Source organism: Carettochelys insculpta, chromosome 1 (assembly GCF_033958435.1).
Source record: "Carettochelys insculpta isolate YL-2023 chromosome 1, ASM3395843v1, whole genome shotgun sequence".
Classification (NCBI taxonomy): Eukaryota; Metazoa; Chordata; order Testudines; family Carettochelyidae; genus Carettochelys; species Carettochelys insculpta.
The window spans coordinates 82639750-82656096 of NC_134137.1; the positions used below are offsets into that span (position 1 = coordinate 82639750).

Sequence of the window (16347 nt, forward strand, 5' to 3'; positions counted from 1 at the left end):
TTATAGTGGATCCCAAACTAAATGTGAATCAACACTATAATGTTATTGTAAAAAAGTGAACTTAAATCTAGGATGCATAAGTGCTGAAAACGAGACATGGGAAGTAATTCTTCCATTTTGCTCAGAACTGATAAGGCCTCAGCTGGAATATTGCATCCATTTCTGGACACCATGACTCAGAAAAGATGTGGACAAATTGGAGGACATCCATAGGAATGCAACAGAAGTTATAAAAAAAATCTAGAAACATGATATCAGGAAAGACTGATTTATTTAATCTGGAGAAGAAAAGAATGACGAAAGACACGACAGCTATCTTAAAGTACATAAATTGCTGTTAGAAAGAAGTTTATGTTATAAAGAAGGCTGTATGCTGTAAATACAGTATATCAATCCTTATGTCTGTGGTCAGGCAAGAGCAGCCCTTCTGAAGGAACCACCATGGTGCAATGTGCTTTGTTTCATTGCTTGCCTGCCTATAATTTAGAAATTGCTAAATACAGCTAAATATAATTTGGTACTTTAGGTTTGCTTCCAAACAGAGCTCTTGTTTGTCCAATGAGAAAATATTTCAGCCTTAGCTACAGGAGTTTCTAGTGGAACTGAGAACACTCCTTATTTCTGCTTCTGTGTTAGAATGTGCCACTACTGGCACCTGTTGTTCTTCAGTGGTTTCACTGCTTTTTCTACTTCCTCCTTTGAAATATCGGTCTTACTCTTGACGCTCAGTGGAGATATCTCTTTCAGTTCTTCTATCAGCCTCTCTGAGACACTCCGGTCCAACTGTGCTTTGTATAAATCATTGCAATATCTCGTCCACCGCTGCACCATCTTCTCCTGTTCACAAGCACTTCTTCATTCTCATCTTTGATCACCATCTGCTTTGGTTGCTATTTCCTATTAATATTCCTAATCATATTATACACCCCCCGGTCTTACATTCGCCATAATACCTCTCTATATCTTTACTTTGCTCCTCTAACCATTTCTCTCTATCCTTTCCGACTGCTTTCCTTACCTCATTGCATTTCACCCCATACTGCTGTTCCGTCATCTTGGAAACATCTCTTCTGATCTTCAATGCTCTCATCTCTTGTTTGTTTCATATTTGTTATTGCAAAAGGTGATTATATATAGTTAATAACATTTGGTTGATTTCACTTGTTATTTAGTTGAAAAATCCAAAAATCCTCAACACTTAACAGTAATAATTTTTAGGATACAGACAATTGTAACCTGTTTTACATTCCAAAACAACACACATGATTGTACACTGAATGGATACCTTTCTACATAGTCCAGCAGTCGAGAGCAGTGGTTAGAAGCAGGAGCATCGTGGCCTCCAACTGCATAGAGAAAGCCATCACAGGTGGCTACACCTACACCTCCTCTTCTCTTACACATCGGAGCACACATATTCCATTTATTTGTGTGAGGATCATAATACTCCATGGAACTCAAACAAGAACTTCCATCACGACCTCCTACTGAATACAACCTAAAGAAAAAAAAAAAAACCATAACAAGCAAATTTCAATACAGCAAGAACTTGGACAAGCAAAACTAAAAATAGAGAGGTTTTGTTTACTTTTCTCAGCTGTTGTCTGAAATGAAGGGACTCTAGAATGTTAAGCTCACAGAAGTATAACACAGTGGGAAAATAGGCTGATGTTAGTACCATTGCCAAATTCACATTCAATTTAATGTTTTGTCAAGGTTCTGTGGAATGGAAGCTATTTCCTATTAGTTATTTGGGAGTAGGCACTTTAATTCTCAGATCAAAAATGAATACTACTTTTCTCTGGCTCATGGGTCAGAAACCTCAGTGAACTTTTTTCTCACATGATTTTAAACCACATAAGTAGGGTTGCTGTGCAGTTGCCCACCATCTGTGTGTGAGGGAGGTCCAGGGACAAAGAAAAGTGAAGGTGCTTCACCATTCTCTGTAATCTGAACCAAAAAAATCTGGATAGACAAAGCAAAGGGTGAAAATGGGAGGGGATGAGGAGGACAGAAGTAATCAATCATAGTGGAAACTACTGTGCAATTCGAGAATGTTCTAGAACATAAATGGAAGAAAAATGGATTTTTGAAACAATAAAAATATATATTATACAAGTTGACGTATGCAGTTTAGAAGAGAAAAACATGAATTATCCAGTCAAAAAGCAGAAGGAATACCATCACTTTCCCATATACACTCTGTCCACAATTTTCTTGCCAGACCTGCTGTTCCCTGCCCTCAGACTCTAGTTTCAAATAGTTCCATAATAGCATTTTCTTTATACTGCCTTTACATATGGCCACAGAAATTCAGCCTCTTCTCTTGCAGCTTGTCTCTGATGCATTAGATCTTTGTGTCATTCCTGATGAGATCATTCCACATGTGGCCCATCAATGGTCTTCACAAATGCCTCTGTTTCATCTCCCATGTTGAGATGGTCTTATCAAAGTTTTGTGCAGTTGTCCTGTAAGTAGTTTTGGTATTTGTTGATCATACATAACTCCACTTATCTTGCACCAGACAGCCCCACTATCAGTAGCATTCCCTGAAGTTTGCTGTTGATTTTTCCATTTGTCATTAACCAGCCTGTAAGGAACTCAAATGTGGAACCATAATTTAGGAACTGATTCAGCTCTCTTTGGTTTTATGGGTGTTCCCATGTAATTTCTGTTTTTCTTTATTCCTTTTGATACCATGGTTTGTTAGTTCCCTGTTCCAGGCAGCACTTTGCTGGACCAAATCTTCCTCATTAACCATAATTAGCATAATATTATCCAAAAAGTTTGACTCTGTACCATCTTCCATTTTAATTTGTTTACTTATGGGGTGCATCTAAGTTTGCATTCCTCTTTTGAAAGAGGTATGCAAATGAGGGAAATTGAAAATGCAAATGAGGTATGCATTTGCATATTTGGCACCTTATTTGCCTATTCTTATTTTGAAAGGGCTTCTTTCAAAAGAAGAAAACCTGTGTAGATGCTGCTCTTCTGAAAGTAAACCCCACCTTCGAAAGAATCCTATCTCCCATTAAATAAAGGGAAGAAGAATTCTTTCAAAGATGGGGTTTACTTTCGAAAGAGCAACGTCTACACTGGTTTTCTTCTTTCGAAAGGAGCTCTTTTGAAATAAGAATATGCAAATGAGGTGTCCATATGCAAATAAATGTACACATCATTTGCATTGTAAAATTCCCTCATTTGCGTGCCTATTTCAAAAGAGGAATGCAAGTGTAGATGCACCCATGAAGTCCATCACTATGACTGTGTCTACATTTGCATTCCTCTTTCAAAATAGGTATGCAAATGAGGGAAATTGAAAATGCAAATAAGGTGTATAATTGCATATTTGGCACATCATTTGCATATGCACCTTGCTTGCATTTTCTATTGACCTCATTTGCATACCTCTTTTGAATAGTAATGGATAATCATTGATTCTTGATGGAGCTCACCCCTCATCACAAATCCTCCAGTGCACAAAAGGGAATCTGTACCTTTGTCATGGAACCATCCTACTAACTCCTCATCTGAACAAGGTCCTTCAGTACCCCAAGGAATTGCAATGGAGGCCTTGACAATCACTGAAGTAGTTTGTTTTATCCAAACTGAGAAAAGCCCACTTATGCCTGATGTTTCCCTTCAAATATTTCTCCTTTTTTCACCAAATGTGTATACAATACCTCATCCCTTTTCCTTTTCTACAACTAATCCACTCCTTTCCCAGAATGAGCTCCAGTATTCAACACATGCAAGTATCAATGATTCTCTCTAAGGGTGTGTTTACTCTATGGGGAAGTTCAACCCAGTCAGGGTCAAGCTTCCAGAGTTCAATTTTGTGTGCCTGGTAGAGTTGTGTGAAATAGAACTATCTAGAGTTGACAGTCAATACCTACTTCTCAATATCATGAATTTTCCCCACCAATCTCCTTCTGTGTAGATGGCTAGGTAAGTCAACTGCAGATAAGGCTATTCTAGCTATGCAACTGCCATAGCTAAAAATGTGTATCTGCAACTGCCTTAACTCCCTAGTATAATCCAAGCCTAACAGTTTCATGCAGAGGGACAGCAATTTGATTTGGTACTTTGAATTGTTGTGTCTATCACCTTTAGTTTGCATGTAAGTATATAGACATTCTCCATTGCCTTAGACTTTTCTTCTTTCCAAACTGTGTCCATCAAGTTTTCTCAAGTCATTGGCCATGGGTGCCATAACTTCATTTGGGCCTACTGTTTTTCCAGGTGCCATTTTCAGAAATGGAGCCTTAACATCAGCTTTTGACATGTTGGTAGTTATTGGTTCACACAATGATAGCATAGAATATAAAGGATTTTCCTCTCAAAGGCTACATCTGCACTAGCCCAAATCTTCAAAATGGCCATGCAAGTGGCCATTTTGAAGATTACTAATGAGGTGCTGAAATATATATTCAGTGCCTCATTAGCATGCCACCGGCCACAGAACTTCAAAATTGCTGCAGCTCGCTGCCACATGGCCCAACCAGACAGGGCTCCTTTTTGAAAGGACCCTACCAACTTCAAAATACCCTTATTCCTATCCACTTTATATGCTATGCTATGGCTGTGTGAACCAATAACTACTGAAATGTCAGAAACTAACGTTAAGGCTCCATTTCTGAAAATGGCACCTAGAAAAACAGTAGGTCCAAACGAAGTTATGGCACCCATGGTCAATGTCTTGAGAGAAGTTGATGGACGCAGTTTGGAAAGAAGAAAAGTCCAAGGCAATGGAAAATGTCTATATACTTACATATAAGGGGGTTTCGAAGTTGGTGGGGTCCTTTAGAAAAGGAGCCCCATCTGGACAACTGGCGCAGCAGCGAGCCATGGCAATTTCGAAGTGCCACGGCCAGCGGCATGCTAATGAGGAGCTGAATATGTATTTCAGCACCTCGTTAGTAATCTTCAAAATAAGATTTGGGCTAGTGTAGACATGGCTTAAGTAGACCATCCCAATATTTCTGCCACCTGTTATGTATCAAGTTTCCCATCACAAGAACCATGTTTCTTGTTTGCCCCTGCATCTCTTAGAAATGGCTTTTTCCATTGTTCCTTCTTTTTCTTCCTAGTCACATATATTTGATGTCTGGTAAGCTGAGGACAGTTGTTCAACTCATACAGTGCAACAAAAGCTAGGTTTCTCACCATTCTAACTGCTTGGTTTCTTGCTCCCATGGAGGCTCTAGAGGCATCTGTCACTTATTCTGATGGGTTATTTTCCATCACTGTTGTGAAAGTGATAGACCGTGGCCTGCAGCAAACTACAGCCTCATGGAAGGTAGATATGTTGGTAGCTGGATGTTAGCCTTTATGTTTCTCAGAGACTGAGGCTTATCTGGGGTCAGCCGGCAGCAGCAGGCTAAACTAGCACCTCCTGCCAATTTAGTACCTCTGGATAATTAAGGCCTATGGAACACTTCAAAAGGGTTTTCTTCAGGTGAGCAAGGGGAAGGAAATAGAGGACGGATGAAGAGGAAGGCAGGAGTGTGGAAGGAGGACTCTCAAGAAGCGAGGGTTGCAGCCACCTGACGAAGGTACTGGGGAAGTTTCTGGTGGGAGTGGCTCAGGGAGGCAGTTTGCTGCACCAGGAAGGCCCAGTGAGGGAAGCCCCTCCAGCTGCAGCTGCCTAGGGTCCCTTGACTGGAACCCGGTACATGTGGGAGGGGTTCAGGTTCCTCTCAAGACCACTCCGCACTCGAGGGCAGCCCTAGACAGCAGAAGGAGACCAAGCACCTCTGGGGGTCTCCTCCCACAACAAATGTATTTTGGACTGTGCCAAAGATGAGAATCGCTCAGTGATGCTGTAACAAAGGTCTCTGTGAGAACAGGAGGCAGAGCAGGGAAACAGTGAGTCTCTGAGGCCACACCTAAACTACCACGTAGTGCAGGAAACAAGGGGGACAAGTTTGGGGCTTTGTCACATGACTTTTTTCTTATTTCTTTCTGCTTTTGGCACTTCCTCATTCTAGCAGCAATTTTTACAAGTTACATTCACTGTGGAGCTTAAATCTGCAAGGCACAAGAGATTTTCACTCTTTAGCCGTGTCTACACGTGCACGCTACTTCAAAGTAGCGGCACTAACTTTGAAATAGTGCCCGTCACGGCTACACATGGCGAGCGCTATTTTGAAGTTGAAATCGACGTTAGGCGGCGAGACGTCGAAGCCACTAACCCCATGGGGGGACGGGAATAGCGCCCTACTTCGACGTTCAACGTCGAAGTAGGGCACGTGTAGACGATCCGCGTCCCGCAACATCGAAATAGTGGGGTCCGCCATGGCGGCCATCAGCTGAGGGGTTGAGAGACGCTGTCTCTCCAGCCCCTGCGGGGCTCTATGGTCACCGTGTGCAGCAGCCCTTAGCCCAGGGCTTCTGGCTGCTGCTGCTGCAGCTGGGGATCCATGCTGCATGCACAAGGTCTGCAACCAGTTGTCGGCTCTGTGGATCTTGTGTTGTATAGTGCAACTGTGTCTGGGAGGGGCCCTTTAAGGGAGCAGCTTGCTGTTGAGTCCGCCCTGGCTACGTCTACACGTGCACACTACATCGAAATAGCTTATTTTGATGTAGCGACATCAAAATAGTCTATTTCGATGAATAACGTCTACACGTCCTCCAGGGCTGGCAACGTTGGCGTTCAACTTCGACGTTGGGCAGCACCACATCAAAATAGGCACTGCGAGGGAACATCTACACACCAAAGTAGCACACATCGAAATAAGGGTGCCAGGAACAGCTGCAGACAGGGTCACAGGGCGGACTCAACAGCAAGCCGCTCCCTTAAAGGGCCCCTCCCAGACACAGTTGCACTAAACAACACAAGATCCACAGAGCCAACAACTGGTTGCAGACCCTGTGCATGCAGCATGGATCCCCAGCTGCAGCAGCAGCAACCAGAAGCCCTGGGCTAAGGGCTGCTGCCCACGGTGACCATAGAGCCCCGCAGGGGCTGGAGAGAGAGCGTCTCACAACCCCTCAGCTGATGGCCGCAATGGCGGACACCGCTATTTCAATGGTGCGGGACGCAGATCGTCTACACGTGCCCTACTTTGACATTCAACTTCGAAGTAGAGTGCTATTCCCATCCCCTCATGGGGTTGGCGACTTCGACGTCTCACCACCTAACTTCGATTTCAACTTCGAAATAGCGCCCAACACGTGTAGCCGTGACTGGTGCTATTTCGAAGTTGGCGCCGCTACTTCGAAGTAGCGTGCACGTGTAGACACAGCCCCTGTGACCCTATCTGCAGCTGTTCCTGGCACCCTTATTTCGATGTGTGCTACTTTGGCGTGTAGACGTTCCCTCGCAGCACCTATTTCGATGTGGTGCCGCCCAACGTCGAAGTTGAACGTCGACGTTGCCAGCCCTGGAGGATGTGTAGACGTTATTCATCGAAATAGACTATTTCGATGTCACTACATCGAAATAAGCTATTTCGATGTAGCGTGCACGTGTAGACGTAGCTTTTATGTTTCATAAAAAAACTACAGGTATACACCTCCCTGGTCTGGCATGCTTGGGACCTCAGTGGTCCTGACTGAGAGTTTTTGCTGGAACAGGGGGGGTTATTGTCCCTTGGACTCTGACTGCCCATGTAGACCCTCCGGCTGCAGATCCCTGGCCCTCCTGCTGTGGCTGGCTCTGACATCCTGGCCCCGTGCAGTTGCTGGGGGATGCTGGTGCTCTGGACCAGGCCCCATGTGGGACAAGCAGAGGACACCATCTCTGGCCCTGGACCTCTGTGGGGCTGCCAGGATATTGGCTCAACTTGCTTTCGTGCCCCAGTCCTGCCATACAAGGACTGTTGCCAGACCAGAGTGAGCTGGTTTTAGAAGTGTAACCTGTACTGTAAAGTCCAAGATTGTTTTCTTAGGCTTCTGGTGGGCTGTGTCAACATTAGCACCCCCTTTTCAAAAGGGGGATGCTAATGAGACACTTCAGGATATGCTAATGAGGTACTGCAATGAATATGCAGTGACTCATTAGCATAACAGGATCCACAGCACTTTAAAAGTGCTGCTTTAGATCATGCACGGCTCATCTACATTGGATCCTTTTCAAAAGGATCACGCACACTTCGAAATACGCTCATTCATATAACCAAATTTGGTTGTATGAATGAGGGGGTTTCAAAGTGTGCAGGGTCCTTTCGAAAAGGACCCCATGTAGACGAGCCATGCATGATCGAAAGTGGCACTTTCAAAGTGCTGCGGCCGCTGTTATGCTAACGATGCACTGCATATTCATTGCAGCACTTCATTAGCATATCATGAAGTGTCTCATTAGCATCCACCTTTCAAAAGTGGGTTGCTAGTGTAGACATAGCCATTGAGTTTGTGGAGAGTCTGACCTATGTAATACGTTCTCAGGGATAGTTTCAGGAAATGACATATGCAGGTACTGTTCACTAATTTTCGTCTTTGGTATTTATGATGAATGTATCAGTGAGAGCTGATTTACGTGTACAGGGTCTGGAAAAAATCTAAAATCAGTTTTCAAATTCTGATTATGAAAATGCTGTTGAATAACATTTTGGTTCTGCTTGTAACTATGGTAGACAAATGAAAATAATATCAATCCCTTATAATAATTGCTATAATTAAATTATTCTGATTTCATTTTTATAGCATTACCCCTGCTGCATGCACTTTTATATGACTCCTTTCAAAGTCTGCTGCCTTTTCTACAGTTCCAAAGAGTAACTAATAGAAAGGAAGGCTATTTCATAGTCCAAGCATCGAGCAATTTAGGATGCAAAAGTTTCATGCAGTGAAACAATTAGTCATTTTGGAAGCTTTTATTGTTCTAAACACTCCATTAATTCCAAGCTCATTAAATTTGCATTTACTGTTATGTTTCTTTGGTACTGAGCTGATGTCCTGAACAAGGAAGAACAATGCTATCGCTAATCTTCAGTGAATCCACAGAACTTTGAGCTATTGCTTAATATACGTCCTTTTATGGAACCACACGTAGGCAAGGGAGTAAGCCTACATTGATCTGTCATGTCATCATCATCATCATCATCATTATCAATAACCATGGGCTCAGTGCTCGTTGTTGTCTGATGCCTCTCTCACTATTTCCTTCCATCCTTCCCTGTCCAGTGCGGTGTGGCTTAGTTTCTGCAGACTAGCTCCGCACCAATCTAGTATATCATCTACCCATTCTCTGTGGGGTCTGCCTCTCCGATTTGAACCATCCATTATGCCGAATACCTGGGTCTTGATTTTTCATTTGTTGTTCATTCTGCAAATATGCCCAAATAGTTGCAGCTTCCATTTTATAACCTTCTGCAGCAGGTTCTTTTTTGGCTGTATCTTTCTATATAATTCCTCATTGGTGGCCTTCTGCATCTATCCTATTCTCAGAATCTTTCTATAACAACTCCTTTCAAACGCCAATATTCTTCTTTTTGAATCTTTCATTATCACCCATGTCTCACATCCATACAACATGCTGTTGAATGCACACATTTTCAAGATGCACAGCTTTGTTCCTAAGCTAATTGCTTTGCTTTTCCAGATCTTATCCATCTCCTTCAAACTCACTCTTGCTTTCGCTATTCTAGTCACTATGTCCTTCATACAGTCTAGATCATACGTTATGTTGCTTCCCAGACATGTGAAGTGGATGTCAAATAAGGCAACAATGAAAAATTAACAAATTAAAAAATAAAAATAATATTTCCCTTAAAAGAATGGCTGTGAACTCCAACTTATCACACCTACCTTTTCATCTGATTTCTGTTGTTTGAAGTAACTAAAGTCTGAGGTCACTATAAACTTTTTTTTTATTATGGTCATTACGGTCATTCTGCTAAGGTTGGCGGGGGGATTCCAATTTGAAAGTGAAGTGCCTAATATAGATTTGTATTAATGTACTCTCTTCAAATCTCTAATTCTATCAGTTTAGCAGAAGTGGATTATAATGAGCAACAATAGGTTACAAAACATTTTCCACCATAGCCCTGTTTTCACATGTAAGTTCAATTAAGGCATTTAGATATTTACCTGTTATGCAGGCAAATAGGAGAGTAGGCTTTAAATATCTGAACCAAGGTTTTCAAAGGTGGGAGTTAAAAATTTGTGTGAAATCAAAGCGCTACTTTAAACAGTGCTTACAGTGCACCAGTGTGGCTCTGATTAAACAGCTCCAGCTATTCAGTTGAAGCAAAGCTTCATTGTACTTGCCTCTACCTGGCATAGAGAAGGGGGCAGAGGGAAGACAAAAACGAAACCTGTATTTGCATCCACCAGCTTAATCATTACTGTTGTGCTTATCTCCATGCTGTATTAGAGTGCACCCGGGTACAATCACAGTCACAGGACCTGCAGAGCACCATGACTGTAAGCCTAGTGCTGTAACTGAAGCTAGGCTCCCAAGATAGTGCTGAGGAGAGGACTGAGGTATTCGTTCTCCTTCTCTTTTGCATAACTGGGGAAGGTAAATTCTCACTGAACCCTGCTAAAGAGTAGTGTGCTGGCCAAATAATGGTGGTAACTGTGGGGAAACAATAATAAAATTTCTATGTGGAAATATTTCATTAAAACTGTATAAAATTAAAAAATGTTCATGAATTATTTGCTCAGTTGCATAAGGGCTTTATCTACACAGTAAAAGCTCTATTATCCAGCACCCCCAGGGAACTGGGGATAAAAGATATTAAATGTGCCAGTCAGATGGCTCTGCAACATGCTGGTTAACATAATGTGCCTGTTATTTGGGTGCCCGATAATTGAGCTTTTACTATAGTCACCTTCCCATTTTTAATTTGAATTTCAGTAGCACACAAATACTCCCACAAAAAGGTACGATTCAGCCTGTGCCCCAAAGAGTTTACAATCTAAGTACAAAAAACAAATGTTAACCAGTTTTACAGATGGAGAACTGAAGTACCAAGTGCGTTGGTTACAAAGAAATCTCAAGCCAAATTAGTCTCCTGTATCTTAGTCCAATGCCTTAACCAAAAGATGATAGCATACTCTTTGCAGACAGTCACATATGCATAATATGTATCTGTATACACATACTCATATGAACATTTATTATAATCATTGGATTGTGAATTTGCATTTGGGCTTCATATTGTAAGAAGAGTTTAGTTTCCTCTGAATACAATCCATTAATGGATCCTTTATTCTCACTTGATTGATTATGCTTTAAACTGCTTCAGATTGGTGCATGATAATTTTTACCCTTTGGTGGAATTTATATTTTACAGATGCTTTGTGACAGTTATTTGTGTTTTGCTGTCTTTGCATTTTATTTGCAAACATTCAATAAAAAGGAAATTTTAAAAAAGAAAGGCTACATCTACACTAGCCCCAAACTTCGAAATGGCCACTTCGAAGTTTACTAATGAAGAGCTGAAATGCATATTCAGTGCTTCATTAGCATGCGGGCGGCCGTGGCACTTTGAAATTGACACGGCTCGCCGCCGCATGGCTCGTCCCAACAGGGCTCCTTTTCGAAAGGACCCCGCCTACTTCGAAGTCCCCTTATTCCCACCACCTGGGAATAAGGGGACTTCGAAGTAGGCAGGGTCCTTTCGAAAAGAAGCCCCGTCGAGACAAGCTGCGCGGCAGCGAGTTGCATCAATTTCGAAGTGCCGTGGCTGCCCGCATGCTAACGAAGCGCTAAATATGCATTTCAGCGCTTCATTAGTAAACTTTGAAATGACATTTGCCTGGCCATTTCGAAGTTTGGGGCTAGTGTAGACACAGCCAAAGAAAATACCCAGAATCAAATACCATAAATCTCTCAGCAGTCTGATTTGCAAGAAATAAAGTGGATAATATATTTTAAAAGCTATTTTCTTTAATAATTGCTTAAAAAGAAAATATATTTATTAAATTGAACCATGCAATTAAAAATCCAAATATGCTCAATATGCAACTGCACCTTAAGTAGATGGCTATGCCTCTTGCTGAACCCCTTCGTTTCAGCTCTTTCATTATGAAATACACTGATTTTCAGACCATATGTGCCACCTGTCGCAGTGCATGCAAGCACGTCTATCTGTCTACCTAGTTATGCGAGATACTGAGGGCACAATAGGCCACAAAAATCCTGCCCTGAACTGTGTGAACACATAATGGGGGAAGAGAGATCCAGAAACCTCTGGAATTACCAAATAGCAGAGGGGAGAAATTTATTTCTAAGATGCAATAGACCACTGACTGCTGCACCACCAAAGAGAAGCTTGCTTAGCATTAGATATATGCACTTTGCTACAGTATGTGGCAGCTATTATACTCTGGAAAACGTTGGTCTGATGTTAAAGGAGAAGTTGATTGTCCCAAACTGACCTGTGGTATTCTACCTTGTGCAGGTGGACTGGTAGTGCTTTGCTTGGAATAGTAAAGACAGGATTTTTCACTTAGTACATATACTATTCTGCTAAAGCAAATATATATTGAGTTGGATAAATACTGAAACTAAGCACAATTAGTCGTAAGCTCTGAAACTATTCTTTTATAATCAAATCATAGTCTCAGAACATCACTGGCAAAATCAGTAATGAAAGCACACAGACAAGGTAGCAAACCAGAGAGTCCTGTTGTTTTAAAGGGTAAGAAAGACACTGCTCATCTCCCCTCATGGAGCACAGAAAAAGGGACAACTGTATGAGAGAGACATTTTATTTTTAAGCTTCTAAAAGGATCAAACAAATAGAGTCAAACAATGAATATACAGAATTATTCCTAATTAATTGAAAAGAAATGCAGTCCTAATTCACCAGTTTCACAGAAGTTATGCCAGAGCAGAGGCAGCAGGATTAATTCCTAAAATAGAGACACACTTAAGTCAGTAGAAGTTACAAGTTAATGGGTTTCTTGAAGGTTCCCAATTTACTAGTCAAGTCATCCTGAAGAGGAATTACTTGCTTTGAAATTTCCCTTTGAAGAAGGTTTGTGCTGGCAACATTTTAACAAGTGGCTCTCACATAAGCATTTTCCAATAGCCCGTAATATCCCCTGTGTCTCAGGGGTACCTGTGTCTTCAGAAAAGAATGGCGAGGAATTAGGAAATCTATTAATTTCATTTCCCATTTAAACAGACAATCAAACCTCACGGGAGGCAACGCAACTGAAAATAATATTAAAGTGGAAGCCATGTTATCCGGCAGTTGGATACCCAGCACACTCTGTCAATTGGCAATTAGGGCAGCTGCTGTGGGGTCAGCTGCCCCACCCCTCACCCCAGCCATAAGGAATGGGGCCAGCCCTCTGCCATGGTCAACAAGGAGAGCCAGTGGCTCCAATCAACTAAACAGAAAATCTAATTATCTGGCAACCCCTGTTCCCCAGGGATTCAGATAATCAACCTTCTACTGTAAACTGCAGGGACGAATCTACATTATTTCTCTAAGAATTGCCAGGTAGGTTCCATGACACTGTATGGTCCACTCAGATAATTTGAAGCAGGTCATGTGTGTGAAGTACATGTAGAGGAAGAACAGGATTCTTTGGCTTCTCTCCCTGGGAAATTTTATAAAAATATTTACCATTTTGTCCACAGCAAGGGCAAAGCATTTGTTCTTCAAAAGGAACTTTTTTACTGAGTCGAAGGGATAAATCGTCTCTGGCATGGATGATTTAGCGGTACCCAGATTTGTGGGTGAACTTTATCAGAGGTAGGGAAATTATCTCAACTGTCTCTTCAATATAACGACACAATTTTAGCAAATTGCTCCCAGGAGTTCGACAGGAGGTCCAGGTGGCATATCACTTCTTGATGCCTTTTCTTTGGTGTTCCAGTAAAATTTCAGGAGACCTCTTCACTTTCAAAATTCTGTCTTTTCTAGCTCTACTGAATTATCTACTGAGGGTATGTCTACACAGCAGCTTTATTTCAAAATAAGCAACTCCAGAATTGTATATTTTGAAATAATGCTGCTACACAAAAAATGCATTTTGAAATAGCACTTTGCAATTTCAAAATACAGGGTCTACATAAAATACAGCCTATTTTGAAATAGAGACATTGGATGCACTATGGCTTATTTTGAAATAGGCACTATTACTCTTGCTATGAGGTTAACCAATTTCAAAATAAGCCAACTGCTGTTCTGCAATTATTTTGAAATAGTGGCTGCATTGTCTAGACACTAGGGCCGTTTCTACACAGGCCATTTCCTTTGTAAGTGGCATGCTAATACATGGGGTGAAAGATGCTATTGAGGCATGGATGCAAATTCCCCGCACCTCATTAGCATAACATCACGTGATTTGGAATCCGGAAGACTGTTCTTCAGGACTCCAAAATGCCATGTAGAAGTACGGCCCCGGGGGGGCTTCCAGAAGGAAGTCCTTCTTCCGGAGGCCTCTTCTTCCTGAAAATTTTTTGGAAGAAGGACTTCCTTCCAGAAGCGCCCTCGGGGCCACACTTCGACACGGTGTTTTGGAGTCCTGAAGAATGGTCTTCCGGACTCCAAATCTTGTGATATTATGTTAATGAGGCATGGGGAATTTGCATCTGCACCTCATTAGCTTCTTTCACTCCGTGTATTAGCATGCCACTTCCAAAGGAAGTAGCCTGTGTAGAAATGGCCTAGGATAGTTATTTTTTTTAAAAAATGGCTGTTATTCCAAAACAACTATGCTGTGTGGACATCCCCTGAGAGTGATTGTTTACATGTTTTTCAAAACTTCTCACTTTGGTGTAATCACAAATAGTTAAAAAATCTTATTCTTACCTTTGATTTAAAGGTGACTCAACCACCTTCTTTATTTCTTAAATTATCTACCCAATGAATTCAGCCTATATTCAACATGAGATGTTAACTTTTGTGAGGCCTTGCACCAGTATGGCAAGAATTTTCACAAGTGCTTAGCATCCATAATCAAGGCACATTTTCAAAAGAATTTAGCTCCCACACAGGTACCAAAATAAGTGGACACATTTGCAGAAGACCTTGGCTTGTTGGTACAGATTGCTTAAAAATTATGAGTTCAAACAGATGTCATGCATGCTGAAAATCTGGCCCCAGTGGAGAGTTCTGAGCAAATGAAAATCTGATTCTCAGTCTCTTTTGAAAATCTGTTCTTTTTCCGGGGCTGCCTTTACAGTAGCCCCCCTCCATTCAGGAAGAGGACATGGTAATGAGAGAGGGCATGGTAATGAGAGATTTTGGCATATGCTAATGAGGTGCTGAAATGCATATGCAGTACCTCATTAGAATAATGGCATCCGTGTGTGTTTTGAAAGTGCCACTTTTGAAATGCACACTGCCCATGTAGACTGGGGCCTTTCGAAAGGACCCCGTGGACTTCAAAAGCCCCTTCTTCCCAAAAGAAAATGGCGCCATGTATATCAAAAGTGCTTCACACCTCCTACAACAGCATGCCAGATCTCTGCCTCCTCCAGCCCTGCAGGGCACCCAAGTGGTGACTCCCCGCAGCACCCAGGTGCACTGGGAAAGGGTGGCTGCGCAGCCAGGAATCTGCTCCCAGGAAGTGGGAGGTGACCCCCAGAAGCAGTGGCTAGGGGACAGGGGCACTGTGCACAGGAAAGAGGGCGGGGAGCAGGCATGGAGTAAGTGGGGTTGGGCGGGCTGTGGGCATGGAGCAGAAGGGAAGTGGGGGGGATGGGGCAGAGTAGGCTGTGGGCACAAAATGGAGAGTCGGGGCAGGGAAGTGTGTGGAGGGGTTGGAGGTAGGGCATGGAGCAGGTGGGGGACAGGGTGGGCTGTGAACATGGAGAACCGGGTGTGGGGCACCAGCATGGAGTAGAGCAGCCTGTGGGCTGGGAGAATTGTGCGGCGGGCACCAGGCAGAGAGTTGGAGACAGGAAGTACTGGGGCCAGGTAGGGAGCTGTTGCCAGAGGATATAGGGGGTCAGGGGGCTTCAGGGTATGAAGGGGAACAGACACTCCTGCTAGACACAGGTGCTCCCCAGGCATCTGCATTCCTAGGGGGCTGCTGCTCCCTTCCTGCCACCCCTGGGTGAGTTGCTCCCCAGCTACCATTCCAGACAGCAGCCCCTGGGGTGCCCCATGGCCTGACCCCCCCTGCAGACTTATCCCCACCCACACTGCCTTGTGGCCCAAATCCTCTGCAGACTTAACCCGCCCTGCCCTGCCCACAGCCCTGACCTGCCACTAGCCTTTAACCCCCACAGCGTCCCCAACCTGCTGCAGCCTTAACTCCCACAATCCACCTCTGCCCCAATCCACCACAGCCTTAAACCCCTGCCACTTCATGCCCCCAACCTGCCCCCAGCCTTTAACTCTCATAACTGCCCTCTCTCAATTCAGGATTCACTTACATTTCAAAAGGAGCTCCATGTACGCCTGCTCCTTCACTGGCCGCCATGTAAACTTC

The 16347-nt window shown here is 42.9% G+C and overlaps 1 protein-coding gene across 2 annotated transcripts in view; it reads right to left on the reverse strand.

The window, feature by feature from the left end:
* KLHL1 (kelch like family member 1) overlaps window positions 1-16347 on the reverse strand; it is a 501813-nt gene that overhangs the window by 22237 nt on the left and 463229 nt on the right. For both annotated transcript variants that reach the window (XM_074982861.1, XM_074982860.1), the window contains one exon: window positions 1286-1498. In XM_074982861.1, the coding sequence (XP_074838962.1) occupies window positions 1286-1498 (213 nt within the window). The remainder of the gene's footprint in view (window positions 1-1285; window positions 1499-16347) is intronic.